Source organism: Pempheris klunzingeri, chromosome 14 (assembly GCF_042242105.1).
Source record: "Pempheris klunzingeri isolate RE-2024b chromosome 14, fPemKlu1.hap1, whole genome shotgun sequence".
Classification (NCBI taxonomy): domain Eukaryota; kingdom Metazoa; phylum Chordata; class Actinopteri; order Acropomatiformes; family Pempheridae; genus Pempheris; species Pempheris klunzingeri.
This window is the reverse complement of record NC_092025.1, coordinates 21,408,234-21,429,914: the sequence shown is the minus strand read 5'-3', so window position 1 is coordinate 21,429,914 and position 21,681 is coordinate 21,408,234. Positions and strand designations below refer to the sequence as shown.

The window sequence follows — 21,681 nt, the reverse complement described above, 5'->3', positions numbered from 1 at the left end:
TACAGCACTAAGGAGCAGGACTTATGTTTTGTGGGCCAGGTTACGTTTGGAAACAGGACAGAGAGCACCACTCCTCCGACAGAGATTCAATAATCACACAACGACTGCAGGAGCCTCAACTACCTACTATCAAAGAAAGATGTGTTGTTGAAGGCAGAGGTGGGCGGGCGGGCTGAGGGGCAGGGAGCAGGACTGAATGAATGAAGGAAATGGTTTGGTTTGGGTCACCTCTTCAGATGGTGGCATCATGGGGCAGCTGAGGCACTGCCACCCCAGGCCTCCGGTTGGAGTAGCGCTGCGTGTGTGGCAGCAGGTGGCCAGATGGCAACAGGCCTAGCAGCTCCTTGGATGTGCCTGGCCTCCTCCGGCCCCACCGGCGACTACCATAACCGAGCCTGCAGCTTCGCCTCACTGTCTGGCCTAACAGCATGGCTGTCTGGGGCCACAGTGGGTCCGTGAAGCTAGAGATGCTCTGCTCCTGAAAGGGGATACAGGACCTGCGCCTCAGAGGGCGTTCTTCTCGGTAGATGTGGGAGGCTGTGAAGAGGTCGGGGCTAAAGTCGGAGCAGGGTTGCTGTGAGCCATGGGTCAAGGAGATGCGGCCCTCCAGCGACGGCCCCAGCAGGCTGAGGCTAGTTCTGTCCGTGAACGAGTCCGTTCGGTCTTCATAGCCGAGGTCAGCGGGAGCAGAGCACTGCTGCAGGGGCCAGCCTCCGCGACCCTTCCCCCCGATGTCCGCAGTGCTGCCTCCCTCACCGCCATCGCGCCCTACCCTGACTGCTTCATCTTCCTCCTCCTCCTCTTCCTGTTCCTCCTCCTCCACCTCTGCTACCTCCTCCGCCTCGACGTCTCCCTCCACCACGCCCTCCTCCTCCTCGTCTGTGCTGGTGGGTGGCGGGGAGCGTGGGTCCCGCAAGAAGACCACTATGACGGTGATATTATCACTAGAGCCTGCATCACGGGCTGAGGCCACCAGCTTGTGGGCCACCATGGTGGTGTCTCCGGTGTTCTCCTGGAGGTGGTCGCTGACCACCCGCACCGCCTCATCTGGACTCACTGTGTCCCAGAAGCCATCACAGGCCAGAATCAGGTAGTCTTCTGAACCGTCCAATGGGAAGACACTATGGTCTGCGTCCCCACAGATGTAGGGCTTGTGCTCCGAGTCGCCTGCCAACACAGGTAACAAGTTATTCTGTTAGCAGCACATCTGTGCTTTTGTGTTGACTTTAAGGGGACAGTTTGGATTTTCTTAAGTGGGGTTGTATGAGGTACTTTGACAGTTGTTGTCCAGTTTGGAGGAGCAGGCAGGAGAAATGTATTCTAGCCACTAAGAATCAGTTTAAGTGTATGATTTATTCAAAATATTTTCACTGCTTTAAATTGCCATCTGACAGCTCTTTCCAAACTGAAGGCGCTTTCTCTCTCTCCCTCTTTGTTCGCTTCAAAGCCACCAGACTGCATTGAAAAAAACACTAATTTTACATTACAGAAAATGGGAGTTTGGTCTACTGCTGCTTGAACGTCTTGTTTGTTTTTGTCTGTTTTTGTGTGACTTTTGTGGTTTAAATGGTCAATTTGAATCCAAACTAAGATGTTAGTTCTGCGATTGAGGCAGCAGTAGACTAGTAACTCGGTAGACAGTAAATGTTATGCAAGGTAAAATTATTATTTTTATCAGTGGAGTCTGGCAGCAGCTATCAAGAGACCAAAGAGAGAGAACACAGCTTCACATCACAGGGCAGGCTGATGGCAATGTAAAGCGATGAAAATATTCTAAATATAGTGTACACTTTAAGTGATGTTTGGTTTTTTTTTAGGTGGCTAAAATACATTTTGCTGCTGCCCACGTCCATAGCAGTACATTGCTTAATGGACTTCTGCCTGCTTCTCCAAACTGGGGACATGCAGACTGCCGTCTACTGAAGGTAATCAGAAAAAGTGTATGACTATAAACAACATGAGGTGTACCGAGTATCGGACTGAGCTGAACACTTTACCTATTGCTCTGGATACAGACAGACTGCCGTTAACCCTCCATGTGCCAAACCAGATCACACAGCCTCCCAGAGCCTCGATCCTCTGCTTCTCATCCTGCAGACACACATGAAGCATAGCTGTCACACAGTACAAAACAATCCTGACACTGAATAACTTGAAATAACTGAAACTTAAAGTAATTCTTATAATGCAGATTTTACAAGAACACAGTAAGAATAACTAATTTGTTGTTAATAGTGTTTTTTGAAGGGGGTATGTTGAATATAATGGATATTAATGTCTGTACACTTTAAAGGAATAGTTCAACATTTTGGAAAAGACAGCAGCTAGTTAGCTTAGCTTAGCATGAAGACAGGACACAGAAGGAAAAACACTAGCCTGTCAAACAGTAACAAAACCCATCTCTAAAGCTCACAAATAAACAGGTTCTATTTAATTTATCTAATTAAATGAGAAGTAAAGACAGTTTCTTGACCAGTAACTTCCTGGTTGCCCTGCTGGTTGCTTGGCAACTGCTCAGAGCCCAGAAGCAGTTTGGTATGTATCCTCAGAAAAAAATGCTAAACTGTCATTTTTACACTTACTTTTTTGTACAAATTACAAAAACTACATATTAAGTGGTCAAAAGTGCTGATAAATTAATTTTGTTACCTTCGCACAGAGCCAGGCTAGCTGTTTCCCCCTGTTTCAAGTCTTTATGCTAAGCTACGCTAGCTAGCTGTAGCTTCAGCCTTATCAGGTATGGTAGAATTACTTGTATTTTAATTTATAGTACAGGTGTTTGTGGAGTAGTTTGTTATTTACATATAAATGAGCCATTGTTTCATGTAAAGCCCAGGTTATGAGTTAAAATGCAGCATAAACCTCTTTACAAATGCATATAGTGATTTTTTTAAATATGTAAATGATTGTAGCGAGTGAGGAAGTGTGTGTTACCTCTCTGTCTGGTTTGTGGGGTTTCATCAGCTCCACAACCTGTCCCTTCCTAACCAGGATAACCTGGGAGTCTCCCAGCCAGGCCACATACAACGTCCGACCCCGCAGGAACGTCACCACGCCTGTTGTGCCGCAACGCAGGGTCTGCCAAGCACAGACGCACGTCACTACTATGTCATGCAGGAGGGGTATGTACTGTGTGTATACCCAGAGGTGCATGGAAACACTGTGGGGTAGCTAATGTGGTGAAAACATCAACATATATTTGTGATTGGGAGGAAAATAAATGCACAAATATGATTACACGTATGATAGACTTCCAACTTTAGGCTGTAAATGTGTGAAAACCCTCAGGTTTACACAGGTCAGTTCTCTGTACTGATCAGCGTAAAATATTAATAATTATGAATGGGCTTTGGTTGCTTGCAGGTGTGTTTACCTCCCGTGAGGCCTTCTTCACAAAGCGTTCGTCTGTGACTTTGAAGGCTCTGCAGAGCGCATCGCTCGGGTCCTGGCTGATGGATTCCTGGTGAGCCAAGTTGACATGGAGGTGGTTGGCAGCATAAATGGCAGCATCCACGCCGCCGTGACCGTCAAACACAGCAAAGTAAGCCTGTTCTTCTTGATCCTGACAGACAGGAGCAGTCACAGACACCCGTTAACGCTACAGCTCTGCAGTTCGTATTAAACGTCATGACTCAAAATATTTGACAGCTCCTTACATTAAGACTAAACAGTAACTTAAATGCATTAACAGTCTGACAAAAAGGAAAATGAAAGACAAAAAAACACCTGCAAATACTGCTGACTAAATATAAGGAAGGCTACCTCAGATTAGATAAGAAGAATATAATAAGAATAAGAAGAATTTTGAAATAGATATCCATAAACAACTAAATACATAAAATGCCAGAAATACAAACAAGGTTAACAGTAAGGTCACATGTAGTGATTTATGTACAATATCAAATCTACTGTTCTATGATTGTATCCATGATATTGCACGTAATGTCCCTTTTCTGCACATCCTCCTCTGAGTGTTAGTAAGAAGACGCCGCCCGCTGTACATGATCCCTTACTTAATGTTGTGTGTTCGTAGTAAAGCACTTAGTTATGTTGGTTTTGATAAGTGCTACACAAATAATCTTTCTTCCTTTTCTTCTTCTTCTTCTTCTTCTTCTGAAACGTAATTGTTGGCAGTCAAACTTGACAAGTGTTTTTGTCGCCCTGAAAAATCTAAACCTGTAACTCATTTGTGCAATTTATTGGTGAGTGGGAGGATTTTTGGCACCAGCTGATTCAGTTTTGTGGAAAGGGCAAATAACTTACTTTATTGCCTTACTTTAGATCAATTTAGACTTAAGTGATTACTTTTTTATTTAAAAATTCTTTACAGCAGAGTTTATGATGTTCAATCATGAACACTGAACATACTTACAGTTTGCAGTATAATTTTGTGCTGGTGTTTTGTACTTTTACCACAGTAATATTTCTACACTGTGGTATTGGCACCATAAAGTCTTTTAAAAGGCTTTTACATCAACAGGCCAGATAACGGTGCTATAACAGCCAGTTTGTGCATAGGAAAGGTGTGTTTACCTGTACGTTGAAGAGCGTGTTGAAGTCGGGGATGATGACGTGTTTGTCCTCCATCTTGCGCCTCATGTTCTTGATGGCGTGGATGGAGGTTTCGTAGTACGGCTGTGGGCGGCGGCGGAAGGGCAGCTCCTTCAGCCAGATGCAGCACATCTCAAACAGTCTATTAAACACCAGGCGGGCCAGCTTCACAGACTCAATCTCTACACACACACACACACACACACACACACACACACAGAATCAGTCAAAGAGCTTCTTTATCATCCACAAGGTAACTACATCATAGCTCTTTGTAGCTTGAAGCTGCCGCCTGTTTGAATTCACATCGGTTACTATGGATTCCCACAGTGACCTGGGGAAACCAGAATCACCGCCATGCGGTTGTTTGTCTGCTCCAACCAGTCAAGTTGAAGTTCACATCCATGTCTGTCCAGACAGATTAGTGTCACTGGCTCAGAATCCAACCAAATGTGAAACATGGTCACAACTGACTCGTCTGTTTCTGAGTGAATAACGGACAGAAAAGTGTTTTTGTTCCACATAAAAACGTTACAGTTAAGCTGACCTTTGACCTTTTAACGTCAGGGATATAAAATGTCATCACCGCCTCATTTTATCCTATTAGACGTTTGTGTGAAATGTCATAATTAGCGTATGAATTCTAGAGTTATTGCAGTGATCTTGACCTTTGAGCAGCAAAATCTAATCACTCAGACGTTCGTGGCGTTCCTGAGATATCGTGTTGACGAGAATGGGACAAACAGACGGACAGACAAACGGACAACCTGAGGCATAAAAAGTCATAATAATCAAAATGTCCATAGAAACTTTGTCAACCTCTTCTGCTGTACAGTCAACCTCAGCTAATTCACCTCCTCATATCTGTGACGTCCCACCGGACTCACGGCTGAAGTAATATAGTTGCATTATGTTGCTTTAAATGAGACATATTCAGGTTCATGCTTTTATTTTGGGGTCCTTCTAGAATACTTCTACATGCTATAAGGTTCAAAAACACATTACTTTCAACTCTTCACTTAGACAGAAAAATTATCCATTTTCAAAGCGATCAAAAAACAGTATGGCTCCCAAACTCAGACAAGTTATCGCACGAGTATCATAAAGCAATTAAAAGGTGTGCAGATAAAGCAGCAGTAACTTATTCCAAAAAGATTTTATGCATTTTGAATTATCCACAAACTATTAATGTGCCACTGTAACTGTTATTTCACATATGAACTTAAAATATTAAATGTGAGCCAGTTAAACATCAGTAAACTGCATTTAGGCTCCTGCAATGGAACAGGAGGAGAAGAGAGAGAGGATGGTCTTTCCTCATAGCTTGAGGGTCTCTAGACACACAGGGGCCAGATATTTCTGTGGAAATCACATTAAAAAGTGTATTTTTTAACTAATAGGTTTAAGTTTAGAAAGGCAGATAGCAGAAACTGTCATTGAGAGGTTGCACTGAGTTACAGAAGTTAGTGAAACAGAGGCAAGCCCGGAAGTGGCATCAGCTGTCTGTAATAACCAACACATGGGCTTGACCTACTAATGTTAGCTGCAGGTGTAATAGTCTATCCTGTCTTTGCCGTTGTCCTCTCTTTCACTCTGCTCTCCCAAATATGGCATCACTGAGACAGAGAGAGAGACCAGGCTACACTGTGTCCCATTTCCTCCCCTCCCCTCACCATCGCCCCTCCACCTCCTAAAAAAAGCATGCACACGTCAAACCCCAATACTAAACTATACTTTGTGAGCTGACTGTTCAGCCTCTACCCCGTCTTTCTCCTGAAGGAAGATGTTTCAAGCAGTGCGTCTGGCATCAAAAGCCTCCCATAACACCTTGCAAATAGCTGAAGGAAGAAAATAACACAGTCGAGTCCAGTGAAGCAACATCAAACAGGATGTGATCGGCTGTTATGCAACACAAGGCGGTCTTACTCTGAGAAAGCACACGCAGCGAGGTGCACAACAGTTTGAGCTCCCATGCACATCCATCAAAATTAAAACAGGTCACACAAGTCTTCTCCAGTGCATCATGCTTTATTCACCGAGTGTTTTTGGCAATGCACATTAAGCCCAGATAACCAAAAATGTTTGGTGCATAAAGTGTGGCGACAAAGGTGGCTCACCACAAATTCTGCGTCTGTCATTAAGCTTTCAGTTTACGATGATATGTACAAGTTACAGCAGAATTTATTAATTTCTGTGAGGATATTTCTCCCTAACATTTGACATCTTAAAATTCAAGGCTGGAAATTCAGTTCAGGTGCTGAAAGCTGCAGTTTCAAGACTATCGAATGAATTACATCTGTACTACAAAGTGCCAAGTCACCTTAAATCAATCTGTGACAACTTTTAGCACTTGAGAGCTCCTCTGAGTGAGAGAGCAGGCCTGAGTAGGTTAGAGAGAGACAGTGAGGGCGAGACTACGTCGCCCCCACAGCTTGTTTGAGTCCAACATGGTCACAGCAATCACGAGCCGAAAGTGGGCGCAAGTGTTGTTACACTTTTCAAAACCTGATGGAGACAACACTCGCTGCAGGGAGGGATTTTAGTCTGTGTGATGTGTATAAAATGTCCAAATCGAGGAGTTTGGATTACCTTTTTACAGCTGAAATTACAACTACAGAGAGAGTAAAGTGCTGTAAAAAAGGTACTGTTGGGTACCGTTATCGAACTACCAGTAAATATTCTGTTTTCATCATTGGAAACAAATCCCAAGACCAAAAACCAATGATGTGCTAGTCGGCCTCTCAATACTTCCTGACTTCCCCGTCCTGTCTGCCCACTGGCTCCTGATGAAGACATGAATCTTCACAAAAACAGGTCACAAATAGAAATGTAATGTCCTAAAACAGCTGGGCACTAACGTTACTCAAACAGGCGTAAATAGTGCATTTGTTGGGAACTATTTTCAGCAGAGGATTAACACACATTAGGTGCTCTTGTGGGTATTTCCAGCAGGACTGTGTACAGCAAACTATAGTTAATCAATAGGAACACACATAATCATGCTTATGTAAAAATGCTGATTAGTGCAGGATTAGCAGACAGAATATAATTAATTTTGATATGTTTGCTTGCCATATTTCCTGTAATAGAAGTTGCAAATTGAAGTGTTCAGTCAATATCAGTCGAACTAAATGTAATGTTTAGTGCAGCTGATGATTATAATACACACATAACTACCACTATAGTGGAAATATGATCAGAAGAAGCATCCGTTAGATCTACGGTGGATGTAGACTACCCCGACTCATAGCGGAGTATGTTTTGGAGTCAACTTTCTGCCCTCTAGCGGTCAAATACCACTTAACGCAGCTTTGCGGGGGAGAACTGGGACAAAGCCCTGGTGGTTTTATGCCTGTGTATGTGTGTGGGATGAAGTGAGTGAGAGACCTAATTTGTCTGTGCATCTATATATGTGAGTGAGAGAGGGAGACAGCGGTCTCGTGGGCTCCCGGGGGACTCACGTGGTAACGGGTCAGCTCCATCTTCTACAGTCTTATTGAGGTGGTGGATGGAGAGGTCAGTCTGCAGGAGGCTGTCTGCTGTGGCTCGGGCGAGGGCTGCAGCCAGGGAGCATGGACAGTTACTGTAGGGAGGAGAGACGGCACAGTTATGAATGGATCAGAGAGGTAATCACAGTAATCCTCTGTGGAGATCAACGGTGACCATAAAGTACAGTATGTATAGACACACAGTGGGTCCACGGTATGAACGTGCTGGATGGAACAAACATCCTGATGGTTTTGCTTCTCTTGAGCCTTAACAGATGTGTGCTTTTCCTTTCCAGTACAGAACAGACTGAGACATCATCATGTCACATATTATCAGCTTATTTTAGCTTATCACAGACATTTGTATCAGCGTATATGTCTGCTGGTAAGGAATCAAGTCAAAGTCAAGTCAAAATGTATGTATTTCTTTATTCATGTATATATTTATTGAGGGAGCTGTTAGAAATTACACCAAGAAACAAAAAACTGCAGCACAGAAATGTCCTCAAAAACAGAGTCTCTGTGATATACAGTTGTTTATCCAATCCAGAGCGCTGACACGTTTATTTTCTTAACTCTAAGTTGTTAAATGTACTAAATATCCTGATTGCAGTTCTTTAAAAAACTAATTTATTGCGTCCTTATCAGAAATGTTCATGTTAAAGCTAGACTAAGACCGCTGTGTTAGGCTGTACGTGTGCTGGACTTGAATATGCTAAATGCTAACGTTAAACATTAAACGTAAACCTCATGGTAGCGCTAAATTCAGAATCAGAGGATCCCCAATCAGCAGGCTGTATCATCTGGGGACCATGAATATCCATCCAATAGTTGTCAAGCCATTTAAATGTGGACCAAAGTGGGAAAAAAAGTGAATGTCTGCAGATAGATTATATAATATCTTGTGTTGGCATAAGAAAGGACAAATCCCACTTGATTATCTGGAAAATTAATTGTCACACAGCTCAAGAAAAGTTGACATTTTAAATATAAGTAATATTCAGTATCGACATAATGATAGAACAATTAAAACAAGCTTTTTAACAGCCTTGATTCAGGACTTCCTGTGGCTGGAGCGAGCTGGTGCCAGTATTTAGCTCTGAATAATGTTGAAATGATATAACAGCTCTGTCTGAGCGCAGATCGACTACATCTGGCCAGAGCTGCGTGTGTTGGATCTGTGCTGGAGGAGGTGTGTCTGTCTTAAGGTTAACAGGAGGGGGAGGAGGAGGAGGAGGAGGAGGAGGAAGAGGGGGTCGTTTGAAGGACTGAAGGCTTTTTGTATGTGAGTCACCAACATAACTAGGTCACCTCCAGATGCAGGTAACCATGGTAACCCAACTTCTGGATGCTCTCACTCACATTCAAATTAAGTTGAGAATAAACCCGAGCTGGCGTTAGTTTCTTCATGAAGGAGTTCGTCATTAAACTCGCTTCAAATTATCATTAATTCACGGCTGTTCTGGACAACTGTGATACAAATACTTCAGTGCAAAGTACAATAAGTACAAATACTTCAGGAAGGAGTAATGTGAAGTTTTGATTGAGAGTGTGTTTTGGTTTCAGGGGAGAAAACCTGATTCTGACCTTCAGGGGACTTTCATTTGAGGGTGTGTCTTGATTGGTTAATCAACAGGTGGAAGATAATGAGTCTCATTCAGAAAATACTTCCCCAAAACTAAAAGAAAATAGAGGTAATCATGGTTATTAACTGGTGTACGTCTCCAGCTTAATGTTAATGTCTGTATGCTAACAGTGTTATTTTGCTGACATTTAACAGGCTTAATTGTTACCATATTTAGCGTGTTAGCATGCTAACACTTGCTAATTAGCACTGAAATTTTTGCATGTTTGTGGTGACAGTTTCCCTCCTTTCTTCATTACTGCTCAGTCTATGCTGTCGTGTTGGAAAAGGGTAAAATGTTACGTTGAAACACAACAGGGAATATTCCTCTCTCCATGGAAACCTAAGAAACTACAAATAACTTCACTGATGATCATGTTACAGAAATAGTTAAACGTATTAAAAAGGCAGTTGCTCATTTTAATCCTAACGTTGTGTCCAAATATATCGAATTTGTCACTTTTTTCCCCCCCGACATTGTGGCAGGCCTCATTTCCCACATGAATAATTCAACAATAAAGACTCAGGGACAGTAAAACCAGTTCTCTCCTGGAATTAACATGCAATCTGGATAGCCCGGTTTCCACACCTCATGATTTACAACAGCCAATGTGTCGATGCAGCAAGTCGAGTGACCTTCACGTAGCGAGGTGGAGGTTGTGGAGGTATTGATAGGTGCGCCTGTGGCGTGGCTGACTGAGTTAAAGGAGAACTCCAGTATCTTTAAGACTGGACCCTATTTTTATATATATTTTTTTAAATGAGGTACAATGGCTGTAATGTAATCCTTTTGGGCAAGTGCGCCTGATCTAAATACGTGTTGGTTTTTGCCACTGACAGACTCAGACGGTTAAGTGTTTGACAACATTATGGAAATGATTCATACAGAGATAGACCTGTAAGGTCCTTTTTGTTTAACCAGAAACATCACCACCAGCCTCCACTGAAAAAAACAGTAATTTTACCTCGCAAAGCACGAGACTGTGTGTTATTGTGTGTAAAATTAGTGTTTTTTTCAATGAAGTTTGGCAGTTTTGAAGAGAGCACACTTACAATAACAATCTGATCCTGTCAGTGGCAAAAAAAAAACACTTTTAGTGGACGTTCTTTGATTGGGTCAAGTTGCGGCAAAGGATTTCATTACAGCCATTGTAACCTGTTTTGCAGATGCAGACTGAGGTGATCAACTGGACCAATTCCAGAGGTTTTATGTATTACTAATTCATAAACCAAAATAGAGCCCAGGTTTAAATATCCTGGAAATCTCCTTTAAGTTAAAAGTGTCTTTCTTAGATGTAATTGCTTGAAATCCAGCCTGTTTTCATCAGAAATAAGGTTATCTGGACCAGAGATATGTGTATCCAGTCTTGTAATTCCTCCCCTCCCTTAGAAACTTCTTTTTTATCGGGTCCTTAATTTTGCCCTCAAACTGGGTCAAGGGCTAGAAACATCAGGAGCAAAGTAGTTAAAGCATGCCTCCGTGAAGCAGTAACCATAGTAACCTCCTGGGTAAACCTCTCCTTGAAAATGTGGCAGCTGTGTTTGTGAAATATGTTGTTCTCCTTCTTTAAGGGTGGATCAAGGAGTAGAACAGTTCTTTCCAAAGTCACTGCATGAATTAAATCAACACTTTGCAGACGTCTTGGTCTGGTGCCACCATCAGGTCAGACGATTCTCCTAAACAAGACTGCAGGGTTAAAAACCGCATCACTGGGTTACATTTACACATTAACAAGAGGTTTCTTTAACCCTGTGTCAGTTTTATTTCATTTTACTTTTTTATGTTGGGGGTTTGACCTTAAAACAATCACAAATGTACCTTTAGTGTGTGTAACAAAACTGAAAAGGACACACAATATAATAATAAATACTCGTACGCTTAAAAAGAGCCTGAAGAGATTATAACTGTTTTTATACAGTGGAGAAAGGAAAAATCAAAAACTAAGTACTGCAAAAAAGTTAGTGTATCGATAAAAAGAAAACACATTCATTGAATATATTATAACGTACATGAAGCTTGTGATGTTAAAATCCAATGGAGATACAAAGAATGTCAGCCAACATCAGATATGTGTGGAGCGATAAGACTGTAACCTTCATCAGATTAGCACATGAAACAAATGTCTTTTTTTCTCTACCATTTGACGTTTGACTGGTGCACTTTTAACTACATCATCTCATTTCACCGTCTCCTTCTGCAATTATATAATCCAAGCCCCCAGGAAGTGCACCAGGCTTTGGAGCCACTCTGACATGGCGGCCAAACAGTGCAGTTACAACAATGGCACCCGTCATGTGAATAAATCCTCCACAGAATTACACTGTGAAAGCGGTGGATAATGTTTGAGTGCCACAGCCCCCCCGCAAAACGACTCATTCTACCATCAGATTTGATTCATTTGGTCCGATAACATTTAGACACGATTATGCCATTTTATTCGTATTCTAGTTAGCGGTGGACTAAACCGGATGTTAGCCTGCTACCTCTATGAGGCCCATAGACCACACACAGTACGTTGGTAATTTCTTTAAAGCAGAAAGTGGCTTGTTGGCTTCATGTACCACTGAGCAGTTTTCCAGGGAATAAACGTCTCTAACGCTGTATCCAGTTCTCTTTAAACATCTATAGTGTGATGGCACCTGGCTGGAGAATCAGCTTTCTACCTTCTTCTCATCTCGCTGAACTGACTCCTAATAGCCGCATGCATGGAAACGTGCATAAATTTGCATTTTCTTCTGCTGATTATCTGAAAATCCTTTACTTTAGTATTCTTTTTCCCTGAACGAAGTGGATTTCATCCCTCGTCACATCAGAAATCATTAATTAGGAAAGGACCTGATCAACGTGAGCATATCTTTAAAACCCAGACTTGAAAAATGTGAGCCTATCCTTTAAATTGGATTATATAAAATATCATATTGTCTTATGGTATTTCTGTTACCCAGGTAGTCCAGTGCTACATTACATTACATGCTATAATAATGAGCAGACATGTATGAGGCGTGAGAGTGTGTAAACGATGAAAGACAAGACGATAGGGATGAAGAGATGAGGGGTGGGGAGGGTCTCTCTGTCAGTATTTGGGTTTCTTCATCACAAGTGTCCTCTCCTCCATGTTTCCATTCATAGAAACATTTTCCTCTCTCTCTCTCTCTCTCTCTCTCTCCTCACTCGTTCCACCACTGGCTGCCCCGTGGGGGTGGATGCTGAGCTGAGGCGCTCTGATTGGCTGCAGGTCACACAGGAGAACGCATGGCGCACCAATGACAGCTCCCTGTGGCTTGTGCATCACAGTGAGGTCATGTGGAGCGGAGGAGGATTAAAGGGAAGCTTAATCTCAGTTCACACCATCACACTGCAACAACATGACCGTCAGAGAATCGACCAGCGATGGTTCGACTGGTTCATCAAAAAAATAAATAGTGATGTAAAATAGAGGCTTTTTTCACAAAACCACCATCTCACTGTAGCTGCTGCTGTACTCTATTTCACAATGCGCTCTTCTGTTTATCTCTTAATTCTAATTAAATGCGCGACACGTTTCAGGGTGAATATCTGAAAATAACGTATATAGAGACATGGCTCAAATAATCCAGTTCAACAAAACCACAGGAACATTTCAGAGAACCAACGCCGCTATGTCAGTCTCAACAAAACCACGGCAATAATAGCTGTACTGAGGTGATGTTTATCACAACACCACTGCTCTGGATTGGATAGTACGGGTGTTCCTGTTATTGTGTCCATCCCATGTGTGCTGCACATGACTGGTTTGCTGGTTTAAATCTGTTCTTATTCCCAAGGTGTCAAATATCGACGGTTTGTCAACCCCTCTGGGTGCTGCCGTGATATCAGACGTGATATCGACGCCCCGACCATCTAATGTCACTGCAGTCATAACGGACTTTTGTCGACATGGAAAAAGTAAAAAACACTGGTGGTTGGCTTTCTGAAATTATAGCAGTTTGGTTCAGTTTAGACACTAAAACTACTTGGTGGGATTTAGGAGAAGGTGATAGTCTGGTGTTCGAGCCATCCTACTCCAACTCCACCTCCACATGTGGACTTCTACTGCTGGAAAACACTACACCGTCCTTTAGCGCTTCATGCAGACACTAATGGGTGACTTGTGCGTCAGAGGCCAAACAGGGTGAAAAAGCAGTGGTATTTGACACCCTGGGAATGTGAACAGGCTGGTATTTAAGTATATTATAGCAACAGGCTAAAGCAGAAACAGCTTCTGCAGTTGGAATTATTGTGCATGTTAACTGCAGTTTTCTGTTTGGATAGTTTTGGTTTGAGTAGCCTGAAGTCACCACACCTAGAGCTTCTCACTTCATGTTCAACTCCCAAGGGGCTGCTGTCAATGAGCAAAGAACCAAAATGCCTCTGGACACAATTGGAAAGACCTCCAACCGATCAGAGCAAGAAAACGTGTGATGTAGCACTGAATGTAAGTTAAACTTTTACCAAATTAGAAGTACGGCAAACACACGTCTTATCACCAAAAGCTTAAGAAAATACACCATTCATTTTTTTCAATACTGACTGATTATATTATATCTAGTTTACAATGATATGACAGAGAAAAGCAGAAAGCTCACACTGTGTTGAAAAATTAACCTCCAGGGTTGAGCTTGGGCTTTTTTTTCTGACCCTAAACCTTAATACAGATGGACTGTAAGGCCAAAATGCACTCCCTAAAATTAGCCCCAACTCACAACACCGACAGGCAGGTGGAGCTTTAATGGTTGAATAAAAATATTGTGGGGAAAAAATGGAATTAGATTTTTAGAATAGCTGATTAATTCTTTAAATTAATTCTGATTAATTCTTTAAATTAATCAGCTATCTCTGCTTGTGATGTTTTCCCTTGAATTCTCACCACATAGCCCCCCTCCCCCGGTTGGATATAGCGGTATGCTTTAGTCAGGGGTGATTACTGTGGCCTTAACCGTAGTCTGGTGCTGCTTTTGTTCTCTCGTTCGGTCTCTGCGGCGGCTGTGTTTAGCTACAATGGTGAAGGGAGCTCTGACAGGCTGATAAAACTGGAGAGTGTATGTGTTAGCAGATGACTCATGCATGCAGCCATGTTTTTTTTTTTTTTTTCTCATTTATTTATTTATTTTTTTTTCTTCTACAAGCTTGTTCGTTTCTGCAGAATTAGCCCCCGAGTGGAGCAACAAGGTTGTTTCCATAGCAACGCAAAAGCGAGTGACTGACAGTCAATGGTGTCAGTCGTCCTGTTGCCAAACCCACAGAACGAGCTCCCACTTCATTATTCTAAATATTGAAGCTTTTCTGTGCCAAGTGGAGGTGAGAGTGCGGATCCACTGGAACTCACACGGCTCTGTTGATATGTTGTTTTGGGCGCCGGCCCCTTATACCAGGCATTCCTCATATCAAACCAGGGATAGAGCAGAGCCTTTACTACCAACAGGGAGAGAAAATCCACTGGTTATTTTCATTCTCACTTTTTTTTTTTCATCCAATTTTCCAAAATGTGGTCCAAAGAAAATCTGAACTACTGTTATGTGAACACAGTATTCTCAAGAGGGCATAACAGGATTACATAACACAAAGAGAGCGCCAGAAACCCTTAAATCACAGCATTTTACTGCTGCTTCTCCCTTAAGATGGCTTTCAAATGACTTTGATGAATTCATTTGTCTCCTCAGTCCACACACACACCATGTGGCGCTTAAGTCTGTTGCTTTAGTCTTTCTGTCTTCTAATGTGTGGCAGGAATCCACTGAAGCTGCATCTTAACTGCTGAAAATCAAGAAGTACGTCTTTTTTTTACATCTTTAGGGTTTCTTTTAAGGCTTTTTATACAATAATATGAAAAGCTGTGGATACAAATGCATTGAAATTGGCTCATTTTCAACTGTTATTTTTTTTAATATTAACACATTGTTGTGTTTTTCTGAGGACGAGAGTGTAGAGAGTGGTGGAGCAGATGAAGACATTTCTATGGAGGAGATGAAGGCCGCGTCTACATTTATGACTAAATGTGATAAAGGAAACCAGGGGCAGGGTGCACAAAACACCTTATGTATGATTATTAAAGCTTCTCCTCAGTTTAAGGGTGTTGCATAGAATCCCTTAAAAGGTTTCCTTAGTTCAAAAAAAGTTCACTGCATTGAAAGATTTTACAGCAGTAAAACTGGACAGTTTCCATGGAGACCATTTGTTTGTGATCACCTCACCTTTTATCGTCTCGCAAAGTTGGACCAAAGTTCACAAAAAATGGAAGAAAAGAAGACATAAAAATACAAATTGTTCAGGGAGAAAAAGATTAAACTTCTGGTGGAATCCAATAAAAGACATAAAACTCGCTGGGATCCTGATGTGGGTGCTGACAGCGACGATAAAGAAGTGCGCCGCTCATCCTCACGTTTTCCATACATACATGTACGCTCATGTACATACATACAGAACGTATATATGTCAATGACAATAAAGGAGTTTTGAATTTTGAATCTTAAATATGTAAGTGAACATTTTAACCTTAACTCGTATTTTAAGGACCATCTTAACTTGTGCAGCCACTTTTACAATTAGTGAGAAACATGGAACTGAACCACAATAATTATCATAAAATAAAAACAGTTTCGCCAGTCTTCTTGCTGCTGGTCTTGTTAGCTTGAGTAGGTCGTATAGAGGCATCTGCATTAAACTCTATCTGTTTTATAACCAGTTAAAAAATACATGTAGTACATTTAAGTCATTTATCTAATTTCCCATCTTCTAAAATGGGATTTTTGGGAGTTTTATAAAGCTGTCGAGGAAAGAGTTCCCGTGTGTATTTCTGTCGTATAGACAGGACGATGTATTGAACTGAAATAAACTACAGTGTGTGTGTCTTCATGGTCATGAAGGAACAAGTTGACCAGGGCAACAATGTGGTTCATTGATCTGATCTGTTTTTTGGACAACAATGGAGCTTTGTGGCTCACAGGAATCAGACTTTGGCGACACAGACTGCACTTGTTAGTGGCATCAATTCATTGTTGGTTTCGCTCTTTCCATCTGATTTGTCGACAGTAAAAACAAGATACAGATCATCACAAGATGTTTTATTTATTGTTGACTCAGTGGAGCTGCAGTTGTTGACGCTAACAGAATGAGCGTAAACACTACAACACTGCACTTGAGCATGAAATAAGCCATAAACGTGACGACTTCTGGTGCATGACTGTGGAACGAAAGTGGCTCTGTACACATATGTTGTCTCTCTGAACACATTACAAGAAAAAACCCTTCTACAGCTGAAGAAAAACAAGCAATGTCAGGAACAGGTGTGTGGTGTTTTTGCCTCTCAGCACTTCCACCTTGCAACCTAAGTACACCTCTAGATGTTTTTCCGGAGCTCTGCTGACGTAACGCTGTGCACTTCGGTGTGGAAATGATGGAGCAACTGTGACTGCAGACGTCACAGAGTGCTGCCGTATGCATTTGTAATGCCGTGTTCCACTTACGATGAAGTGCACAATGTTGGCTGCAGAGAGGCGTGTCTAATGTGTCATAAAATTAGAAAGACCTCCACGGCCACAGAGCTCCTTTAACAACCTTCACTACATCTGGGGCTGTTGTGTAGGCAGCGGTGCTACTATTTCCATATTTCCATAAGACATGACAGTAAGTGGAGACTTAAGAGGTGACACACTGCAGGAAAAATGAGGCGTAAAGCTCTGCATGTGTCATGCGCTTGAAACGGTCGCGTATCCGTTGTAGCTAAGTGTCGTCAATTTCCAGATAAGCTTTCAGTCTCAGCGTAGCCTCCACGGATAGACTGGGGAACTTGTATGAAATTCCTTCTGAGGTTTTTTTGAGCAGGCCCAGTGCTGCTCTGCACAAAGCCTTGAGGCAGTATTATGTAATGCACCAGCTGGATCATTGGTGGATTGGTGAGAGCCTATAGGGGAGCCACATCATGACCAGACCTGAACTATCTCTGGAAGCTCCGTTAATTGAGCTGATTCCACATAAACGATGGTGTTGTCTGTGTAACTAATGCGAGCAGTGAAGCGTTTGTGAGGCCACATCTTGAGCAGAATAAGTGTCGTGACTGATTTACCAACAACAACAACAACTCCCTCACACAAACTAGCCAAACTACAGCTGTTTTCTCCCTTTCTTTGTTCTCTTTTCTTTTCTGTCCCTAAGCTAATGCTGAAGTGACTAAATGGACAGCAGGGGGCGACTCCACTGGCTCCAAACAGAAGCCAGATTGTATGGAAGTCTACAGGAGAATAAACCTACTTCTCGTTTGATTTATCACCTCAGTAAACACTTTCCTAATGAGTTTATGGTCTCAGTCGCTAGTTTCAAGTCTTCTTCAACCCAGCATGATGTTCATTTAGTAAATTATGGTGCCATTTAGAATAAAATAGATGACAAAGCAGTGTATGCTGCCCTGTGATTAACTAATAAGAAGAGGTTTGGTGAGGGAATGAATGTCACTTCTGGATTCAAAACCAAGATGGTGATTTTGAAAATGCCAAACTCGAGGCCTCAAAACGATGTGAAGTCACAGTGGCTACGTCTACTTCTTATATACAGTCTGTCCCATTGTGCTAATCAGGTCATGTCACCTGATGTATTTTGTATTTATTACCTCAGTAAACGTTTTCATACTGAGTTTATGGTCTTAGTCAGTAAAATCAAGTCACAGCATGATGTCCATTTAGTCAATTATGGACCCATTTAGAGGAAAATAGACAATAATGCATACAATATAAGACAATAAAGAGGATTTAGGGCAGGACTATGCTGTGACTAACCAATAAGAGGTGGACTTCTTCGAATTTACGTCACTTCTGGCTCCGAAAAACCAAGATGGTGACGCCCGTAAAGCCAAACTCAAAGCTTCAAAACAGCGGCCCACAAACCAGTGGGTGATGTCATGGTGGCTACATCCACTTCTCTTATACAGTCTACGGAGTCACGTAACATTATCTATCGGAAAAACTAAATAGCTCCCCCGACTTTGCAACTCTGTGAGCTGAAAGGTGCAAAAGCACCACTAAACAGGAGTAAGTAGTGTTTTTGTTGGGTACTATTTTCAGCTGCAGATTTGGTGTGTTTATCACGATAGAACGGAGGCACAACACTGCCAAGGAAAAAAGCCCTTTTCATCAGGAAAAACGTGTTATTCAGATAAATTCATTGATGGTTTTGGTCTTCTCTGAGGATTTGTTGACAGTAATGAATTATAGAATATATGTGCAGCTTTATCCTTTAAAGATTTATTTGTTCTCTCCCCTGCTCTGTTCAACGTCTCTGCTGCAGCCACGTTGAGGAAAAACACCTGTGATTGACTCATTCATCATTTATCATACCTCGATATTCTCTGGCATCGCCCAGAGCACAAGATTTCCTTCAAGGCTGTCAAAAGGGAAATATCACTTCAAGCCCCAACGTGCCGACTTGATCCTACCCTCGCCATCTGTTTTAACAGAGTATTAAACTGCTCTAGAGGATGAAATGCTGGTGATTGTGAACCGCTCCCTGCACACTGGCGTGGCACCCATGGCTCAGGAAACAGCTGTTGTTAAACCTCCTAAATAAAAGCACCCTCAAGGCCATAATACTTAAACTTGAATGCAATGTAAAATCCTTACGTTGTAATTAAGATCATGGACAATTTTAAGCAGCTCATTTCTTATGTAATCTCTATTTTAGAGAGGCATTTCGGAGAAGTTTAAATGTTTTTCCTGACCAGCACTGAAACAGCCTGTATTTTATGTCCTAGCATTTGATTGGTGTTGCTTTTGACACGTGAGTTTATTTCATTATTGTTAGATTTAGTTTTCAGTTGTGAACAATTTTCTTTCTCATTTCTTTCTTTTCTTTTCTGTGGCTGCAGCTGATTCCATGTTTTAACTTTCACCACCGCCCATCCTGCGCGTGTGCCGACTGAAATAACCAAATGTACTAATTAAGATAAAAAAAACAAGCAATTTTACAACATTAAAACGTGATGATGTGACCTTTAGTCCAGCACTAACACTTAATAACCATAAATATAACCCTATAACCATGAAATTAGCTGTGGATATCCCAGTCCAAGGTGAATCCTCATGTATTTGGTGACATTTTCTTTGGCGTCATCAGGTCAAAACGTCCACTAAAACAAAATGAATATCAAACAGACGACTATTAAATGTCCAGAGCATATTAATACTCCACTCTTTTGAAATGTCATCTTTACAGAAAATAATTTGCACTATAACGGAAGTCTGATGAGCAATTAATCAATTAGTCGACACAAAGAAAAACATTTCTAAAAACAACTACATGGAACTTTCCCACTTTAATTATGGAATTTATGAGCCACTTATTGCTCCTTAAACAGCCTTCCATGAATGCAGAATAAAGCCCACAATGCATTTAATTCTAGTTAGATAATCCTAAAGTCTTAACCATGATCAAATCCGACAATATAATCACACTTTATGCCCTTGGTGTGTCGTACTTGTATGGCTGCTTTACACTGAACTTGCCCCTCTCTCGCCTCTTCAGCAGCTTTCAAATACATTTCTCAAGGTCAGACAGGGTCTATAGTGTGAGCTGAACTGCTTTGCATTCAGTTCATCTGCCACAAACATATGACTCATCATCTGAATTATAGGCACCTTGTGTGAACAAAGACACCCAGCGCTCCGGAGCAGCGGCAGCAGCAGCAGCAGGCTGGAAAGGCTTCTGCAAAAGTGTCTTTCCATAACGCTTCAAGAGAGAAAGGAGGACAGTGCAACATTTTTTGAAGGTCATTGCACTTCCAAAAATGGGGCCTCTCCAGAGCTGAAATTAATTAAGGCGCCTGTTTTAGAGACATCAGTGTGAGCCACTGCTGGAAAGATCGGTGATTCTCCATCTTTTACAGTCCAGTGTAACCGAGTTATAAACCATGAACTGTAAACGGACTGCCAGAAAGCATAGCCGTCATGACTTTGGCTCTCTTAACTAAATATCTGTAGTCTCCACTCCCAAAAAGAGCCAACCCAGATGATATCATGGCTGAACTTAATGTAAAATCAGTGAAGTGTCCCTTTTAAGAAGTAAGATTTGTTCACTGAAGCTTGTGTGTCTTATTGAAGCAGCATAATGGCTTGTTGCACATGACAAGAGGGCTCTAGTTTTTAGTTCCGGTCGAGTTTGCATGTTCTCTCCATATTTGCATCGTTTGCCTCTGGGTTCCCTGCTTTCCTCCCGCAGCTCTGGTGAACAGGAGACTCTAAAATGTTCATGACTGTGAGTGTTTCTCAGCTCTGTGATGGACTGGACGTGTCCCTGTCTTTTCCACAGTGCATGCTGGGACAGTCTTGACTCTCAAGTTAAAAGAGACAAATAATTGAACACCTGACTGTACATCCACACAGAGCAGAAGTATCAGCGTAACTGATTTTAACAACCCTGACGTCCCAAATCATATTGTTGTGTTTTACAAAGACTAAGAATCCACAGCTATGTACCACGTGTATGATTTCACTTGGTTACTTTCTGGCTGCGTTTTTTTTTTTTAATGAATAGCCTCCATCTTGACGTTAATACGTGGGGATGTACATTTCTCCATTTCACCTCTGCGGAGAGTTAGTTTTTAATACAAACTCTTGAGAACTGACTATTATTGGACGATATGATGGTAGAAAAATTAGAAATAACAACCTGTTCAAACAAATTCTTAGAAAAAAATGTACAACGAATGAACAAGCAAACATTCGATAAACAAATGCATGATGTATTCATCATTTTGCGCATGTCACTCAGTTGTTGTGATTAAAATCTCCTCCCATGTAAACAGTTGACCAAACATGGTGCACATAGATCAGCTGCTAATGACAATGCTAACTTGGGTTTGTTAGCTTGCTAACATTTGTTCATTAGCATTAAACAAAAAGTACAGCGGAGGCTGATGGGAATGTCATTAGTTTTGCAGGTATTTGGTTGTAGACAACAAATTAAAATTCTGACCAGATGATGGCGTTAAATTAAACGTTGAAAGATGACATGAA

At 41.7% G+C, this 21,681-nt stretch overlaps 1 protein-coding gene across 1 annotated transcript in view; it reads right to left on the bottom strand.

Annotated features, from left to right (window-relative positions):
• Positions 1–232: 232 nt before the first annotated feature.
• Positions 233–21,681, bottom strand: part of ppm1e (protein phosphatase, Mg2+/Mn2+ dependent, 1E) — a 36,261-nt gene continuing 14,812 nt past the window's right edge. Inside the window, exons 2-7 of the mRNA XM_070844090.1 lie at positions 7,986–8,134; positions 4,534–4,733; positions 3,374–3,562; positions 2,935–3,078; positions 1,998–2,091; positions 233–1,167 (exon numbers count right to left, since the gene is read on the bottom strand). Coding sequence (XP_070700191.1) covers positions 233–1,167; positions 1,998–2,091; positions 2,935–3,078; positions 3,374–3,562; positions 4,534–4,733; positions 7,986–8,134 — 1,711 coding nt within the window. The remainder of the gene's footprint in view (positions 1,168–1,997; positions 2,092–2,934; positions 3,079–3,373; positions 3,563–4,533; positions 4,734–7,985; positions 8,135–21,681) is intronic.